The 16516-nt window shown below is 37.8% G+C and overlaps 1 protein-coding gene across 1 annotated transcript in view; it reads right to left on the bottom strand.

The window, feature by feature from the left end:
• Positions 1-16516, bottom strand: part of tnksa (tankyrase, TRF1-interacting ankyrin-related ADP-ribose polymerase a) — a 110427-nt gene that overhangs the window by 52775 nt on the left and 41136 nt on the right. The window contains exon 5 of the mRNA XM_067375702.1: positions 14748-14823. Coding sequence (XP_067231803.1) covers positions 14748-14823 — 76 coding nt within the window. The remainder of the gene's footprint in view (positions 1-14747; positions 14824-16516) is intronic.

The raw sequence follows: 16516 nt of genomic DNA, 5'->3' as shown, positions 1-16516 counted from the left end.
ATTAACCACAAACTGAAGTGATTCACACTTAATTCCAGATACCTCTTTTTTTTAAAAAGCAGTACAAAGCTGGATTCTAAGAAGAACTACAAAATACTTTGCAGATTATCAAACGTTTGTGACTATATTTTGCAGCATTACACACTTCTAGATGTACTCACATTGATGGCAAAAACATACTGTTGAACAACAACAAACTGAAAACAAATGACAAAGAGAGACAATCAAATTTTGATCGACTTGAGCAAATGTATTAAGTGTGAAAATGCCATAACATAGTATGTGTAAAATTCAACAAAAGTGAACCTCTTAAAATCTAGCTTTAATCAATTTGAACAAATTAGAGAGAAAAAAAAATCACTTCAAAATTTGCCACAGGGTCTTGATTTTTCAATTTTATTTGAGCAGTCATTCTGCTAAATGTGTGAATGTTCTCTTACAATATGACGAAAAGCCTGTCCACTCATAGTGCCCTTGTCATGAATAAGTGCCACTGCAAAGAGGGCTTTTTCAGCAAAGATGGAACTCAGCTTTTAGTGTGCCCTTAAACGTATCATGATGAGCAGTGTCTCTGTCTTCAATGACAGCCTCTTCTCCAGACAGGAGACTAATGACTCTGCTTTTTCCATCGTTCAGACAGCTACAACTATGGTGAAGAACTCCTTCCTTTCACACATTGACACTCCCTCTCCGTCTCCTTGGGCCAAACCACTGTTGCCTTAAGTGACTTAACCCCCTTCACAGCCCAGTAAATGAGCCCTTTAAAGAAGCCACAAGACACCAACCATCTCTGCACCCTCAAGTCACCCTGGATGGTCTAACTTCTGGAGGTGATAACGAGATTATACGCATCTCTGAAGGGGGGTGAGATGTGCATCAATGCCTGACCCACCACCAGCCGCCTCTGGGAGAAACCCACACTGGCTATGTTACTGGTGTGACTTCTAATGGATGCAAAAGACATCTTTGATTGAAGAGAGCAGCTGCTCCATGGGGATCGGACCTCTCCATCAGTGCCCCTAAAGCGTGGTGTCTGATCTTGACCGGGAGCTGTTCTGGGCCCTGCCACGCTGTGTGAGAGATGCTTGCAGTGATGAGAGGTTCAGGACTAATGATGAGAGCCTCAAAGTGTGATGGACAAATCAGTAGGGCTCACACTTTCTCCTGGTTACAATAGGCAAAGTATTTAATCTAGGGATGTGCACGGACAGTCGGATATTCGATCTGTAACTATTATTCGAAAAATAAAATAATTTTACTACATGTTGCTTTGCTGGCCATAAATTCAGTGAATCAATAAATCCCAAACATGCAAACTAAAATTCACAGTTATAGCTAAATTCGCTGGGTGGCTCTGTGGAGCACGTTAACAAGTTAATTGTATTTGATCACAGAATGCCGCTGTCTGCCTCGCAAACTTTGGAATTACTTAGATCAAAATGATGTTGCTTGAATGACATGGAAAAGAAGAAAATGTTGAATAAAGTTGTTTTTGGTTTTTTTTGCGCACAAAAAGTGTTCTCGTTGTTTCATAAGATTAAGGTTGAACCACTAAAGTCACATGGACTATTTTAATGAAGTCTTTATTACCTATCTGGGCATTGAAAGTGGTCGTTGTGTCTATCGGAGGCCAGATAGCTCACAAATTTAATCAAAAATATCTTAATTTGTGTTCCAAAGATGAACAAAGGTCTTACGGGTGTGGAGAAACATGAGGGTGAGTAATTAAGGACATTTTTGGGTGAACTAACACTTTAAGTTTCGTAGAGGGAGGCAGGTTGAAAGGGTTAGTTCACCGAAAAAAGGAAAATGTCATTTATTACTCACCCTCATGCCGTTCCACATCCGTAAGACCTTCTTTCATCTTCGGAACACAAATTACTGTTTTGAAATCAGCCATCACTATATAAGTCGTTATTTCGTTTTTTTTGGCGAACCAAAAATATTCTTGTCACTTTTTAATATTAATATTAAACCAGTATACTCAAATGAACTGATTTAAATATATTTTTAGTACCTTTATGGATCTTAAGAGAGGAAATGTCATTGCTGGATATGCAGGCCTCACTGAGCCATCGGATTTCAACAAAAATATCTTAATTTGTGTTCCAAAGATTAATGAAGGTCTTATGGGTGTGGAACGGCAGAATTTTCATTTGTGGGTTAACTAACCCTTTAAGAACAGAAAACACAAAGTGCTGTAAGAAACTTGTCTTTGTTGTCTTTCGGTCCCTGCAACGTCTGTTTCAGCAGAGAGGTTTTCTCTGCAGCTGGCCTTACCTATTGTTACCTATCAGACTGTGGAGCCAACTTTCACCCGAGCATGTGGATATTATTTGTTTTTCTCAACATGAACATGTGAAACAATATAAACACGATAACCATATGCCAACTCTCGAGTGTATATGTACGTTCTGTATCATAATTGGTACAGTCTGCTTTATTAGTGGTTTTCCCCGTTCGCTCTGCTTGAGCTTAAATGCTATTGTTCTTTATATTTTTTGTTTACACATTATTTGTTTTCTGCTAAAAGAAAACCTCAATACAGTAATGTGCAAAAGTCTTAGGCTTTGTTGTTTTAGCAATGTTTTAATGACCATCAATATTTATTTTTTGGTCTTTATTATGATACAATACAGGGAATATGTACACAAAATGTAAAAAAAATTCTGAACAAAATGGCTTCAAGCAAAAATAAGTATTTAGTAGGACCTTTCTTATATTTTGAAAGCTTTCTTGTCCTTCAGTGCTTTTCCATTCCATTTAGGTTTAAGAGAGCCAGGTTCCTGCTATTGCTCCAGTGTAAGGGGAGGTCACTAAATACTTGCCACTTCAGCCTATAGAAGCAGTTTTTTTTATATATATATATACTGAATACACATTTCCTGTATATTCTGGTTATATTCTGATAAAGGGACTGAGAAATAATTATATATGGTCATTTTACCATTGCTAAAACAACATCTAATGGTGGCATAAGACTGTTGCGCAGCGTTTCTCAAAGTGTGGGGAATAGAGACATGACAGGTGGGGCGTGACAAACGAGAGGAAATTTGGTCATTTTTGTGCTCACCTCTGTTAACCTTTTGAGTCCCACATATGGGATTTTTATTTCTGTACCCCTGAGAGTACAGTCCCAAATATGGGATTTAGAACGTTCAGTGACGTCACTTAACTGCCAGATTCAAACTGTGCTTTCGCACGATTTGGCTGGCACAGAGCTACTTACTTACATGGATTTATTTTCTCTATTTGAAAGTTTTTAATGCTGTTATTTGATGTAATGTTTTAAAATGTAATGTTAATAAAATAAATTAATACATTTTAACAGTTAAACTTAAAGCCAAGTTTATTAACATTTTGTTGGGTGCGACTGGGGACAGGTGGGGCTCGGAACCCTCAGCTACCTCCAAAGAGGGGAATGGCAGAAAAAGTTTGAGAAACACTGACATAACGTAAGCTTATTGCATATATTGCTTAATTGTAGGCTTGTTCAGAAATGGTGACAAAAACTTGATTAAAAAAAAAAATAATGTCTTTCTCGTTAAACATCATTTAAATAAAACGAATATTCAATCACAGTCTCTTTCCTTCAGCATACAGGGCTTAAAGCACAATGGGTCTTTAGGATGTCAATGTTTTAATTGAATTTTACTAAATACTAGTTTCTAGTAAGACTGGTGGTCACCGTTTCCATACTCAAGACTTTGATTTGCGAGACAGCCACTTTCTTTCCTCAAATCATCATGGCTCTGCAGGGCATCTAATCCTCACAGGTTGTGGTAAATTGCAATATAAGAGTGCCAACCATGTGCTGGCTCCTCACATGCAGGCAAGAGAGAGGCAGGCAGAGGCCCAACCTGAATACAAAGCAGTTCAAGGGGGTACATTTAACACGCAAACGCTTCGCTGAGCAGGAGCTCCTCCAGGGTCACAGCTGCCATGAAATGCTGAGACAACACGGCCAGCCAGAAAATACGACAGAAGAGAATAAAATGCTGTGTTACATGTAGATATCCAAGTACTACAAATACCAAAAGGAAATACCAAAATTAGTTTAAAATGTGTAGCAATCTACTTTTTACAAACAGGCAGATATTAGGGCAAGTACTTGTAGTGCAGAGGACTTATCAAGAGAGCTGCCATGTGCCACAAAGAAAAACATAAAGGGTTTTTTCACCCAAACTGTCATTTACTCGTCTTTGTCATTAAAAACCAACAGTATATAATTTTCTCTTACTGCGGTAAAGAAAAGGATGTATTATTATGGTTCATTTATGGTGTTTTATTTTTAGAAATTACCTTCCATTTTCATATGTATAGGGGAAAAAAGCAGATTGGACTTTGCCTACTTCAGTCATTTTTATATTTTTTGAAAAATCATTACTATTGTTCACGCTTTTCATCTGTCTGTGGGTTTTGTAAATATTTAACCAATAAAATTTACTAAAAAGAGATTGTGTCTGAACCTCGTATCTTCACTGGACCCTACAGACATTCAGTAATACCTCATAACTCGACCCTGCCTCTACTGTGAATGAAGTGCCACACCCAGTTTAGAAACACAACCAGTTTATCCACTTGCTTGCAATGCAAGGGTGAATAAAGAATTGGTTCTTTGAATAAAAAAAAGCGTTTTCAAAAACCTTGTAACTAGCTTTGAGCGTGATTTTGGTAAAATATTAATAATATTATGACATATGCAGATGTCTGACCATATATAAAGCCACAATATAAACTCTGACAACACAGTGTTTAATTGTTTTAATAAAAATGTTTTATTATATATATATTATTTTATTTTTATTTTTTTTCCTCCCCATTTCCTGAAAAGTAGCATTTATGGATATACAAAGTTTCCACCAAACAGCGATGATATAAAAAAAACATAATAAGGGTTTTGCATAACTTTAGGTTAGTAGATGATGACAATTTTCATTTTTGAGTGAAATGTCCCTTTAAATGGGCTGCCGTATTTACAAATAAAATATGTCTAATGCAAGCAAGCCAGCCACTGATGCACTGCTGTGGATTAATGCAATTACACCAAAATAATTTAAAAAAAATAATTAATAAGATTATAAATAAGATTAATAAGATGTTGAAATCTCTAATTTAAATAATAAATTATAAATGAGTAAAAGAGACACTTGAGAGTGGATTGTGGCGGTAAATCTTAACGATCGCGGTTTTGTGAGACCTCTTTAATCTGCAATAAATTGAAGAACATAACTGTCAAGACCTTAACCTCCTCTGCAACAAGAAGACATTGTGGAAGAACTGAAAATAGAATACTCTGAAGAAATCTGCACTTAGTAAGCAGAGCTGAGTAGTAAAAATATTCAGAAAAATAAAGACAACTTTAAAAATAAGCTGTTTATATTACACTCAACAAACCAACAAAGATTAAAAAAATGAAACAGCAAGGTTGAGGATGACAAATCTTTTCAGTTGTTTCTAACAGAATAACTACACTGTAAAAAAATATATATATTTTTCAACTTTTATTGGAATACATTTTAAAAGAAAATGCTATTTCAGTTTTCTAATTCAAAATTTCAAATTTAATTAATTTTGGTCCTTGCCATTTATTTGCAATTATGAAATGTACAATACATTTCTCATCAATTAGGGTCTTTTTTTTTTTCTTCAGTGTATGGACTAACATCCCCTCTGGACAGCTGACTAGTCAGATTGCAACTAAATCTCAATGACATGAGGCTGGCTATCACATTTGCAAAAATCATTGATTTTGCAATGATCTTGATTCAGCGTAGCACAGCAAGCACATGACACTGCATATATTTAGCAGCCCAAAATAAATCACAGCACATGAGACAGACTATCAAATAAGAAAAAAGGAAGCCCTAATTTTCACAGCATGGGACCAGAGACAAGCTTTCAATATATCACTGTTGCTACAACTTTGATGCTTCTAAAATTGGTCAACATCAAAACACTAACAACAGCAGTACATGAGAAAGATGAATGTGAGGTAATTTGCAGGATGCTGAGAGAGATGTCAGTCTGTGTGACTAAGGCTGAAATGAGATTGAACCAGTGGAGAGGCTAGCATGCTCTCCCATCATCACCTCTCATTAGGATAGATGTTGGAAATGGTAGAAGCCTCTAGGTTCATGCTGTTATACTTAATAGATGTGGTAGAATAACCAAGCACAGCCCATTACAATTCAGTTTCAGATTTGCCTGTTAAGATTTGAACTATGTGAAATGCAAAAAAGACATGGGTCACACTCTAAATCGCTCTGTCTTGCGGCGAAACTTTATTAGCACTTAGCTTAGCCCAGTTCATTCAATAGGTGCCAAGCAGAGAAGCTACCAAACACCTCCACGTTTTCCCTATTTAAATACAGTTACTCGAGTAGTGTAACTCGACCTAGGACGGTGACACAAAACAAAACGTTTCTTTTCTAAGCGTGTAAAATGGATAACTATATTGTATGGCGGAATACCATAGCAAGTGCTCGGGAGCACTTTGACTTGGCGCAGTAATATCTTCACTCGTGAAAAGTCCTCTCACCGGCCCCCGCTCCCTCTCCTGTAAAAGTCACGTTGGTTATATTACTGCGCCAAGTCAAAGTGCACCCGAGCACTTGCTATGGTATTCCGCCATACAATATAGTTATTCATTTTACACGCTTAGAAAAGCACAACGTTTTGTTTTGTGTCACCGTCCTAAGTCGAGTTACACTACTCGAGTAACTGTATTTAAATAGGGAAAACGTGGAGGTGTTTGGTAGCTTCTCTGCTTGGCCCCTATTGAATGAACTGGGCTAAGAAAAACACCAACAACGACTTCGGCGCTCCGAATCAATGATTCGATTCATAAAGCTCCGAAGCAGTGTTTTGAAATCGGCCCATCACCATATTGTTGAAAAGTCGTTATTTTGGGGGGTTTTGGTGCACAAAAAGTATTCTAGTCGCTTTATAATATTAAGGTAGAACCACTGAACTCACATGAACTGTTTTAAATATGTTTTTAGTACCTTTATGGATCTTGAGAGAGGAAGTACCATTGCTGTGAATGCAGGCCTCACTGAGCCATCAGATTTAATCAACAATATCTTAATTTGTGTTCCGAAGATGAACGAAGGTCTTACGGGTGTAGAACGACATGAGGGTGAGTAATAAATGGCATTATTTTCATTTTTGGGTGAACTAACCCTTTAATAACCCTAACCCTTTAATAAAGCAGTGCATTTTTTTTATAACAATCACTACTGAACATTGCTGTGGTCTCGAAATTGGTATCATGAGAAAATCACTTGTATTTGTAATGACTAATGAAATATTGCTCTCGTGGCAACCTTATTCCATACAATACAAGATGTGTGTGCTTTCTACTAGGGAATATGGGATGGGAAAAACAATAACTAAATCAATATTACTTTATGAATGATGTGTCCTGTATAATCTAAAATCCCCAGAGAGGTAAAGTGTGTGGAAAACAGCAAGCAATAAATTGAGGGCCCAAGGCCATCTGCTACAGGATCCAGGGATGAGAGCGTGATGACCACTGAGGCAAACATATAATTATGAAATGAAAAGTGGTTTACTTGTAATGGAGAGCGGGTGAAAGTGAGTCAGGCTACTGCCGTCAACATAAAGTTGCTCGTATTCGAGTACAGTGAAAGATACATTGTTGAATGGAGATATCTTGGCTGATTAAAGCTCAGCGGGAAGGAAATCTACAATATTCTCATGCTCCTGTCAAAATATTAAAGCATTATGAATGACAAAGACAACTGTGGTACAGCACCATACTGTAAAGGCTGATTTATACTTCTGCGTTGGACATACGCCGTAGGCTCTGTGCCATAGGCTATGCGTCTGTTTTCATTTATACTTCTGCATCATTGTCCGCGTCGACGTGCATGCAGACCACTAGCAGGCAGTGTCCTCGGCCATACTGAGTATCAAGGCAAAAGCCGAAGAAGCAGCAGCTTGTCATGTACGTTGTCAGAGACGCTAACAAATAGAAGCGGCAGAGAAGTGGCAAATAGGTAACTACTTTTGTTGCAGTATGACTGCATGTGTCCCCTGAAACATAGCAGTTTTTCATTTCTATGGATTCCTATGGAAAACGCTTGCTCTTCTCCGATTGCTCCATGGCAGTTTTTTAACCTCAGGGAGGGGGTTCTAGCGGACCAATCACAGCGCTTGCAGTCCACATAGAATTGGCGAGATGTTACATTTTTGAAGAGGTGCACGTCAGGCTACGTTGTAGGCTACGCGTGCTACACACAGCCTAAGCCGTAGCTACTGCGTACACTCGACGCAAAAGTATAAATCAGCCTTAAGAATAGACAATATGCTGCAGCGGACCAGGTGGACCTCCCTCACCAGCATATGGCATTTTCGCTTACAGACAACACAAGGGCTATGTTTCTATCCTCAGTAAAAGCCAAAATAACACACACAAAAAAACCCAAAACAAATTCAACTTGCTCGATTGGTTGTGCAGCTTGAAAGAACTGTGAACAAAAGCTCTAAAAAATGAAAATGTAGCACTGAGGACAGTGTTATCAACACAAACATCCCACGTTTTTAGAAACGAGGTGGACAAAGCCATTCACTAAATCTTGTGGTCGCTGCGAACATTTAGGTTGGGTAGTAGGAAGACAAGGCACTAAATATCAGTGAAAGATGCCTAAAATCATATATTAGTACCAGAATTCTTCTCATGTCTGACACAACCTCTGAAAATACAAACACTAAAAATGTATATGAATTGCGAGGTGGCCAATTTTAAAAGCATTTACAATAATTATCTGCATTTGAATCACTTTTTGTACAAAACACCTTGAGCAAAAGTAACTGAAATATTCAGAATTATTTTGTTGACGACATTAAAAAAAATTATATATATATATCAGTATTTAGATATATTTTTACTATATCAACATATGGCTTAATGCATGTAAAGTAGTGATCGACCGATGTATCGGTTTACCGATATTTTTCCAGATATTTAAGCATTTTTCCATAATCGGGTATCGGTTTTGTAATATCGGATTCGCCGATTTACGGCGCCATCTTGTGGCCGTTTTGAGACTTCCTCCATCTGAGGAGATCAGTCAACAACAACACAGTGCACAGGTAAAGTATATGTTCTACTTGATTTGCTTTAATTAATCAACTTTATTTAACATAACAGACATGCACAAATGAGATCTGAGACATAAATTCCTGTTAATTTATGCAGCTTGTTTCTAAACAATTGAGACAAACTCATTGAGTCACGTAGTGTAATTCGTCATGCCCTGCCCCAATAAAGACGTAACTTTACATGAATTAAATAAAACAGACGTGAATGAGTGAATGTTGAAAATAAAAGCGCTGAATTTAATTCTCTATCTGTTGTATTTGCTCACCATTAGTCTAGAAGAAAAAGTTCGTTCATATTGCTTAGCAACTGACGGATGATCAGGAGGCTTAAGCACGGCCACTGAATGAAACTTTTGACAAGATTATCTTGTTTAAACACCCTAGATTATATTATCATTTACTATATAACAATTATTTCGCTAATACACATAAATATAGCCTACCGCTTTGTGGAAATTATTTATTATCTCCATGCGCGATCGCGGTTGATTAAGTTATAGTCAAACAGCACTTTGTCAGTTGGCATTTCATGATTTAACGTTAGATTAAATTTAGATCATAAAATGCCAACTGGAAAGTGCTGTTTAACTTTATTAGATTATATAATCATTTGATTTACTACATAACCATTATTTGGTTAATACAAATCTAAATAAATGCAGCTCTGTGGAAATTATTTAGTATCTCCACACGCGATCGCGGTTGAGTAGCCCAATTTATAGTTTTGTGTAAATGCATAGATAAGTTACAGCACTTTTTCATGATCTAGACCGACAAAACATAATAATTAATAACACTAGTTGGAAAATGCAATGATGTATGCTGTTTTGTTTGTTACTTTCCTGACAATGTTATATTCCAGCTAATATTATTCAGTAAAGTTTTTTTTTTTTTTGTATGCAAGGAGGGAGTGATTGTTATAAATAAAATAAATATTTGTTCAGCTCATTTGTGTTGTAATAATTGTCAAAAACAGAAGTATAACAGTAAATAAATATCGGTTCTGCATATCGGTTATCGGGTACATAAACATCCAAATAATCGGTATCGGTATCGGTTATAAAAAATCAATATCGGTCGATCACTAATGTAAAGTATACTAAAATGGCCTCATCGAAAAATGAACGCAGACCGTAATGATAGTCTGGGTAAACCCAGCCTGATCTGCTGGTGATTTGATTTCGCTTGGCAACTCAGTCTGGAAACCCGTGCATTCATTTCTGCTGCGCTGTTACACTTTTGCGGGAACCAATCACAGACTGGCTTATTCACCTTGCTCGCTAATGGCGGGTATAACACGATGACGATAGAGAAGCGACGGCAAGCAGCTTTGAAACTATCTGATCTATCCGTCTTTCGCACGACCGTCACTCCAAAATAATGCACAATCACAGTGACGCCAATTGTGTTAAGCATTTACCTTATCTGAGAGAAATGTAGCAGAGTGTTGATCCGACAGTCTCTTCATAGGAAGATTACAAACAGCGATTAATGACACACAATGATTCTCTGCTATTATTTTGGTGGTTTGCTTCACAATGTGAGTACAGGACTCTTTTACTTTAATGCCCCTTGATATTTTTTATTATTTGCTCTATATGTTTCATCTCCCTGCTTCTTGAATCTCGTGCCGCCTGAGCTGACTGGAATTCTTTTTGGTTATGACAATGACGTAGTTTAGGGCGGCTATATTCCGCGTTCATTTACACTGAACCAGAACAGTATCAGAGTCGCCTTTTAATCTCTCGACGATGCTGAATGACTTCTTTAGTTAGCAAACAAATTGCTTGAGTGGGTGTAAATACCGATCACTTTCATGTTTTTTTGCACAACCTGCAAAAATTGCTCGATGCCATTGCTGCTTCTGCAAACCGCGGATCAATGCTACAAACCACTACAAACTAAACCTGCGTCTCAATCAGCTCCCTAGTTCCCTAGGTCGTGAATCAGTATATCATGAAAATGAATGTGGCTGATTCCCTGATCAGTTCCCTGACTGCTGTACTAGGGAGCTGATTGAGACACACGGTAAACCTGTCTGGAGTTTTCGCATCGCTCTGCAAAATACGCAAAATCACCCGGATCGTTGATCTGATTGGTTTAAGGACTATCCAATTGCGTGACTAATTCTCGCTGATCACGCCTCTTGTGCAGTAGGAAATACATAGCAAACTCCCCAGACCAATGTTCAATTTTAAATTGAGCTTGGTCTGGTGATAGCCAGACTACCGTAATGACAGTATTGGTTGTGCTAAAATATGTTGTTGTGAAGAGCCACAAATGAACCTAATCGCTACGCGCTTAGCTGAAACATTAAATATTTACTGATCGAAAACAACAATACAAACCAAGCCGTAACATTATCTGAACCAATACACCCCCAGTTATTACAGAACATGGAGCATAAACACAAAACACTGTTTGGCGCAGAGAAGTGTGGACAGAAGACCAAGGAAGTGATTTTCAGTCTGAGCGCAGAATACATAATTCAACCATATGTGGGATTGGCTGTGGTCCAGCCGAAATCTGCTCAGAGTTACAGGACGGGGGTGTTTTGTGGAGGAAGGCTCTGTCTCTAAACAGCACTGGCGGACGCTGTAAGTCAAATCACTTTTCATGGTTGAGACTAGAGTATCAGGTGGATGAAATTGGCTATGAAATTAAACGGACAGAGCTCTAAATAACACACTTCCGAGAATCTCTCAAGGTCTTTCTCTTCACTGTATAGCAGCGAAGATGAAGAATAAAACAAGGTAACTAGACAAGAGGGAAAACTGTCAGTGGATCTACAAAAGAAGGTATTCTCTGATTAAATCAAACAAACAAAGTATTCAGGCTTTGCCAACCTGCCATGCTCCATTCTTCCTGTGCAGTTATTCTACATCTAATAAAGCTGCAAGTGCTCAAAAGCATTGCATTCAGAGGCAAAAAAAGCAACAAAAGGCTGAAGAATAGCATCTCCGCGACTCAGGCAGAAGCTGCTATTGACATTACCCTAGACTGATCTTCATACACGAGACAGCAAAACAGCCAACTAAAGCAGATGGACCCAGAAAGAGCATTTTTTCATTAAGACCAAAAGAGCTAAAGATTATCCCGGGCATAATGCGCACACCAGCTCTTTGTGCTTGAATAAGCATTATCGTGGTGATTGTAAAGTTCTTCCACATCATGAAACAAAATCTATTAAACATGAAATACAATGCCAATCTATTCTCTGAGTGGATTGAATCCCTGGAGATTCATTCAAGAGCTGGTACAGATCAGATGTATCCAAATACTATAATCCCTTTACTAATGATGGCATCTCACATAGAAACACTCTCTGAAATAACTAAGAATCAGACTTTGTTAGAGGTCTGCTAACACAGACGAGATATGGGCCCTTGGGTCGATAAAAGCCAATCTCAGGTACATCATCAGTGAGCCTTTACTCCTCTCACCTGTTTTAAGATTAATAGAGACCTTGTTCAGGGATGAATTTCAATCTATGGAATTTATATACAATATTAAAAAAAAAAATCAAGGATGCTTAGCACAGTGTGAAATGGCTGACATGTTGTGACAAATTTTGCAAAATAAACATCAGTGAGCAGCACTGGGATATCGTTTTTTTAAATAAGCAGTGCTGCACTGCATTAAAATGTCTGGGAAAAAAGTCGGGCACTGTCCGGACATTTTTTTTTTTTTTTTACAGGGGAAATAGAAAAAAAGAAAGATCTCAAATGAAGTTTATACACTGAAAATAATAATAATAATAATAATAATAATAATAATATATGGTGATAAAAGTGTCAGTAAGCAACCATGTATGTAACTGTAGTTGGTCTATTTAGAATTATGCTTGGGGCCATACTGTAGTTAAGCATTACAAAAAAAGCAGTTACGTATCTATTTATTTTACATCAGTGTAAAACATTTTTCATTGAAAAAGCCAAATCACACATTGATGCTTTAAAGGATTAGTACCTGACATACAAAAGCAGCACTTTTTTAAAAAAATTAATGAATAAAATTACTTTGCAAATCATCACAGCATCCTTTAGAATGCTTCTATATACGGCATCTAAAATTGTTGCCACATTCAAAATACAATTAAAATCAGCAAAGAATTGAATGAGAGAATCATTATGTAAAAAAAGCACCAATCTTTGTTAAACACTTTTCAGAAATGATGTCAAACACTGTGCATTTGAGCTGCATGTCTGCAGCCAGACTCTTAAAATGTTTACAAAAGCAGAGGAAAAAACATTTTGGGTAGCACACTTGGGAAATCAGTCAATATTCAATAAATATGCATGAGGACTACATGCACAAGCGGCTGAGTGTAATTCCTCTAAATCAAGCCCTTGATCTCACTGAGAGATTAGGACAGTTCTGCAACCATTTCACTGCTCCTATCTTGTCCTCAGTGACAAATATTGATGGAGAAGTCATTGTACACAGACTAACATGTGCTGCTGACAAAATTCATACAAGTATTGTTTAAAATAGCTATATCAGACAAAAAATAGAATAAAATTTTCTATTTGGAGCTCATGTAATAGCCTACAATTCACAAAGAGTAAATTGTAGGCTAGTTGCTGCAGTATATCTTTGTAAAAAACCTGAGGGTTTGCTTTAATCTTGGAACCAAATGCAAGCAGTATTTCTTTGAACCTAAAACTCCCTGATAAATGAAATGTTGAGCCCTGAATTTCATGCACAACAACAACAGCAAACACTAGCCTAATTAAATGGCAGCTACACATAAATTACTTTAAAATTACTTTATATAGTTATCTACTATCAAATATGAACCAAAAGTGATGCTTATTAGCTTCAGCCTTAAACCCAACCCCCCACATTCACTTTTACTTGTAATTTGATGATGATGATGATGATGATGATGATGATGATGATGATGATGATGATGATGATGATGATGATGATGATGATGACATATTGAACTTATTCTCAATTGCAAAATTAGCTCAATGAACGAAAGTTGAAGTGAAAAATGCTAAATATTTTTACAATGAAGCTTAGTCATGGAAGACACCATATTTAATTAAATATTTAAACAAAGGCAATGTCTCACCAGTCGAATTGAAACAATTATATTTTGGTTGGAACTATAATTTCCAACAGGATGGAAGCAGTGTTAGTGTCACTAGTGAAATGATTTTGTTAATGAAATATATAAACTAATGTAACTTGAAAAAAAATCAATCTAAACTAAAATACATTTTCATGACTGCAAAACTACTTACAAAAAGTATTCTTGGGTTTTATTTTTAGACTATATTAACTAAACCTAAAATACTGAAACGAGAGGAAAAAGATAACAAAACTTGAACAAATTGAAAATAATTGAACAAACTAACAAATTGAAAACTATAATAACCTTGGGCAGAAATTGACAGACTAGCATATCTAACTCTGCTGAGAGACATTGTGTGTGAACCGATTTTCCTGATGTTTACGACTGAAATCAGTTTTAAAAAAATTCATGTAAAATGAAATATAGCTTCTACTTTGACTTAATTTTGGAAGTTTGTCAGAAGGAGAATATTAACAGCTCTGTTGAGTATTCACATACAGTGGTCAAACGTTAATGGTGCAGTGAATGTTCTTACCTTACGACCATCGCTGGCATGGCAGTTGACGTTTAATGGCGTAAGCAGGGCCATGAGCTTCTCTTCATTTCCGCTCCTGAAGCAAATTTGCAGTTTTTAAAGAACAATGGGGAACAGTAAAAAAGAACAAGCTAACATTGAATTTCACAGAGAAGATGAGGAGTGAAGGAGTAAAGGACAAAAGGAGAGATGGGGGAGTAAAAGCCATAGTCAAGAAAGGAGAAGCACGTAAGATGAACAGCATCTATTGGTGATTTACTTCATGGAACATAAAGAAGAAACCGACAGTTTACCTTCAATATAAATTTATCACATGCATGGGAGTGGATAACCTATAAAAATGTTCTGCCATAATCGGAGTGAGCCGTGGCCTAGAGCTCCAGGCAGCGGCCTGAAAATGTTTGACTCTTCGGCACCTGCCAATGACTTTTAAGTTTCGCCAGCACCATGAGCTGCACCAGAGTGCTGGATTTGACAGGTCTGCCATGGCTACAGCCAAAACCTCATGCCATCTGGGGCTAGAGATGGGCCTGATCCCACGCTAATCAAAATGTGAACAATGGCAAGGAGACATATTAGCTGCCGAACAGTGTTGCCGTGCTCCTGGTCAGGAACATGTCAACATCAAGTGTTCCATCTTTGGAAACTGTCCGGGTCATGCAGGCATTCTATGACAAAAGCAGACTTGAGTTGGCTTGTTCCAAAAACACTGACATACAGGAGTTTTCCTGCAGGTCAAGCCTTGCCAAAACCTTGCGTAAATAGTAGTTTGTTCCTCCCCAGTTGCTCTGGTATCCTCCTGCCAGTAACTACAGATAACTAAACAACATAAGTTCCTTCATTTAAATGCACACCCTGCCACCAACATGGAAAAACAGGACTGGCTGGGAGATTACAACTGGGAAGAGAGGCTGAAGAATGGGAGGGTGTCATCAATCTTCTTGATGCGTTTGCAGATGCATCCCGGTCTTCGGGAGATTACCACTAAGAAGGGCGCATGCCATAAGTCAAACCTGACTTTCTAGCGAATTGTTTGCCTTTTTATCTACTTAGCCCATCTTCCATTTTGCAAGTCTCTACAAACGTTTCTCAATTTATAGGGGTACGTGTGCCATCTTCACGGGGTGGGGGGGTGGGGTGGGGATTGATGTTAGTGCTGGGGTCAGAGATCAACTTAATTCCACAGCAATGAAGCCCCCTGTGATCATACGTGTTCCTAACCATCTTTCTTCCTAATGTTGGAGAGAATTACAAGGCCTTTGTAGTTCCTCTCTCTCTTGATCATTAAAACAACAAGAGTCCTGATTTGTATCCATGCTGCGGGCTGCGCCTGAAGGCAGGGATATTAAAAGGGGGGGCAAAGCCAATGGAGATGTAGACCAGAGAATGAAAAGGAACATCTTTTCTTTGTGACGAAGGCAGTGACTGCTGGGATTGCTGACATGTCAAGGGTTTCAAAAGGCAGTCTTGTTTCTCCATGGCTAGGTGTCCTATGGTGACAATCAGGTGTTTGGTGAAAAGGAGTTTCCCCTGACAACAGGTAAGATGTAAAGTTTTGTGTCTCTTTCACATCCTCCTCCACTGGTTTCACCTGCAGCACTCGGAAACCAATTAAAACCGAATTCGCCACATGGAATAAAGCATTCTGCCCATGGCATGCAGCTACAGCCTCTGTGCAGGAAGTAGGCTCCTTCAGGCCATCACATGTATGTATGAAAATGCATCCACTGAGTCAGACATTCCCGGCCCTGATGGCACCTTCTCCAACA

Source organism: Chanodichthys erythropterus, chromosome 22 (genome assembly GCF_024489055.1).
Source record: "Chanodichthys erythropterus isolate Z2021 chromosome 22, ASM2448905v1, whole genome shotgun sequence".
Lineage (NCBI taxonomy): Eukaryota > Metazoa > Chordata > Actinopteri > Cypriniformes > Xenocyprididae > Chanodichthys > Chanodichthys erythropterus.
This window is presented reverse-complemented; position numbering and strand designations above follow the sequence as displayed.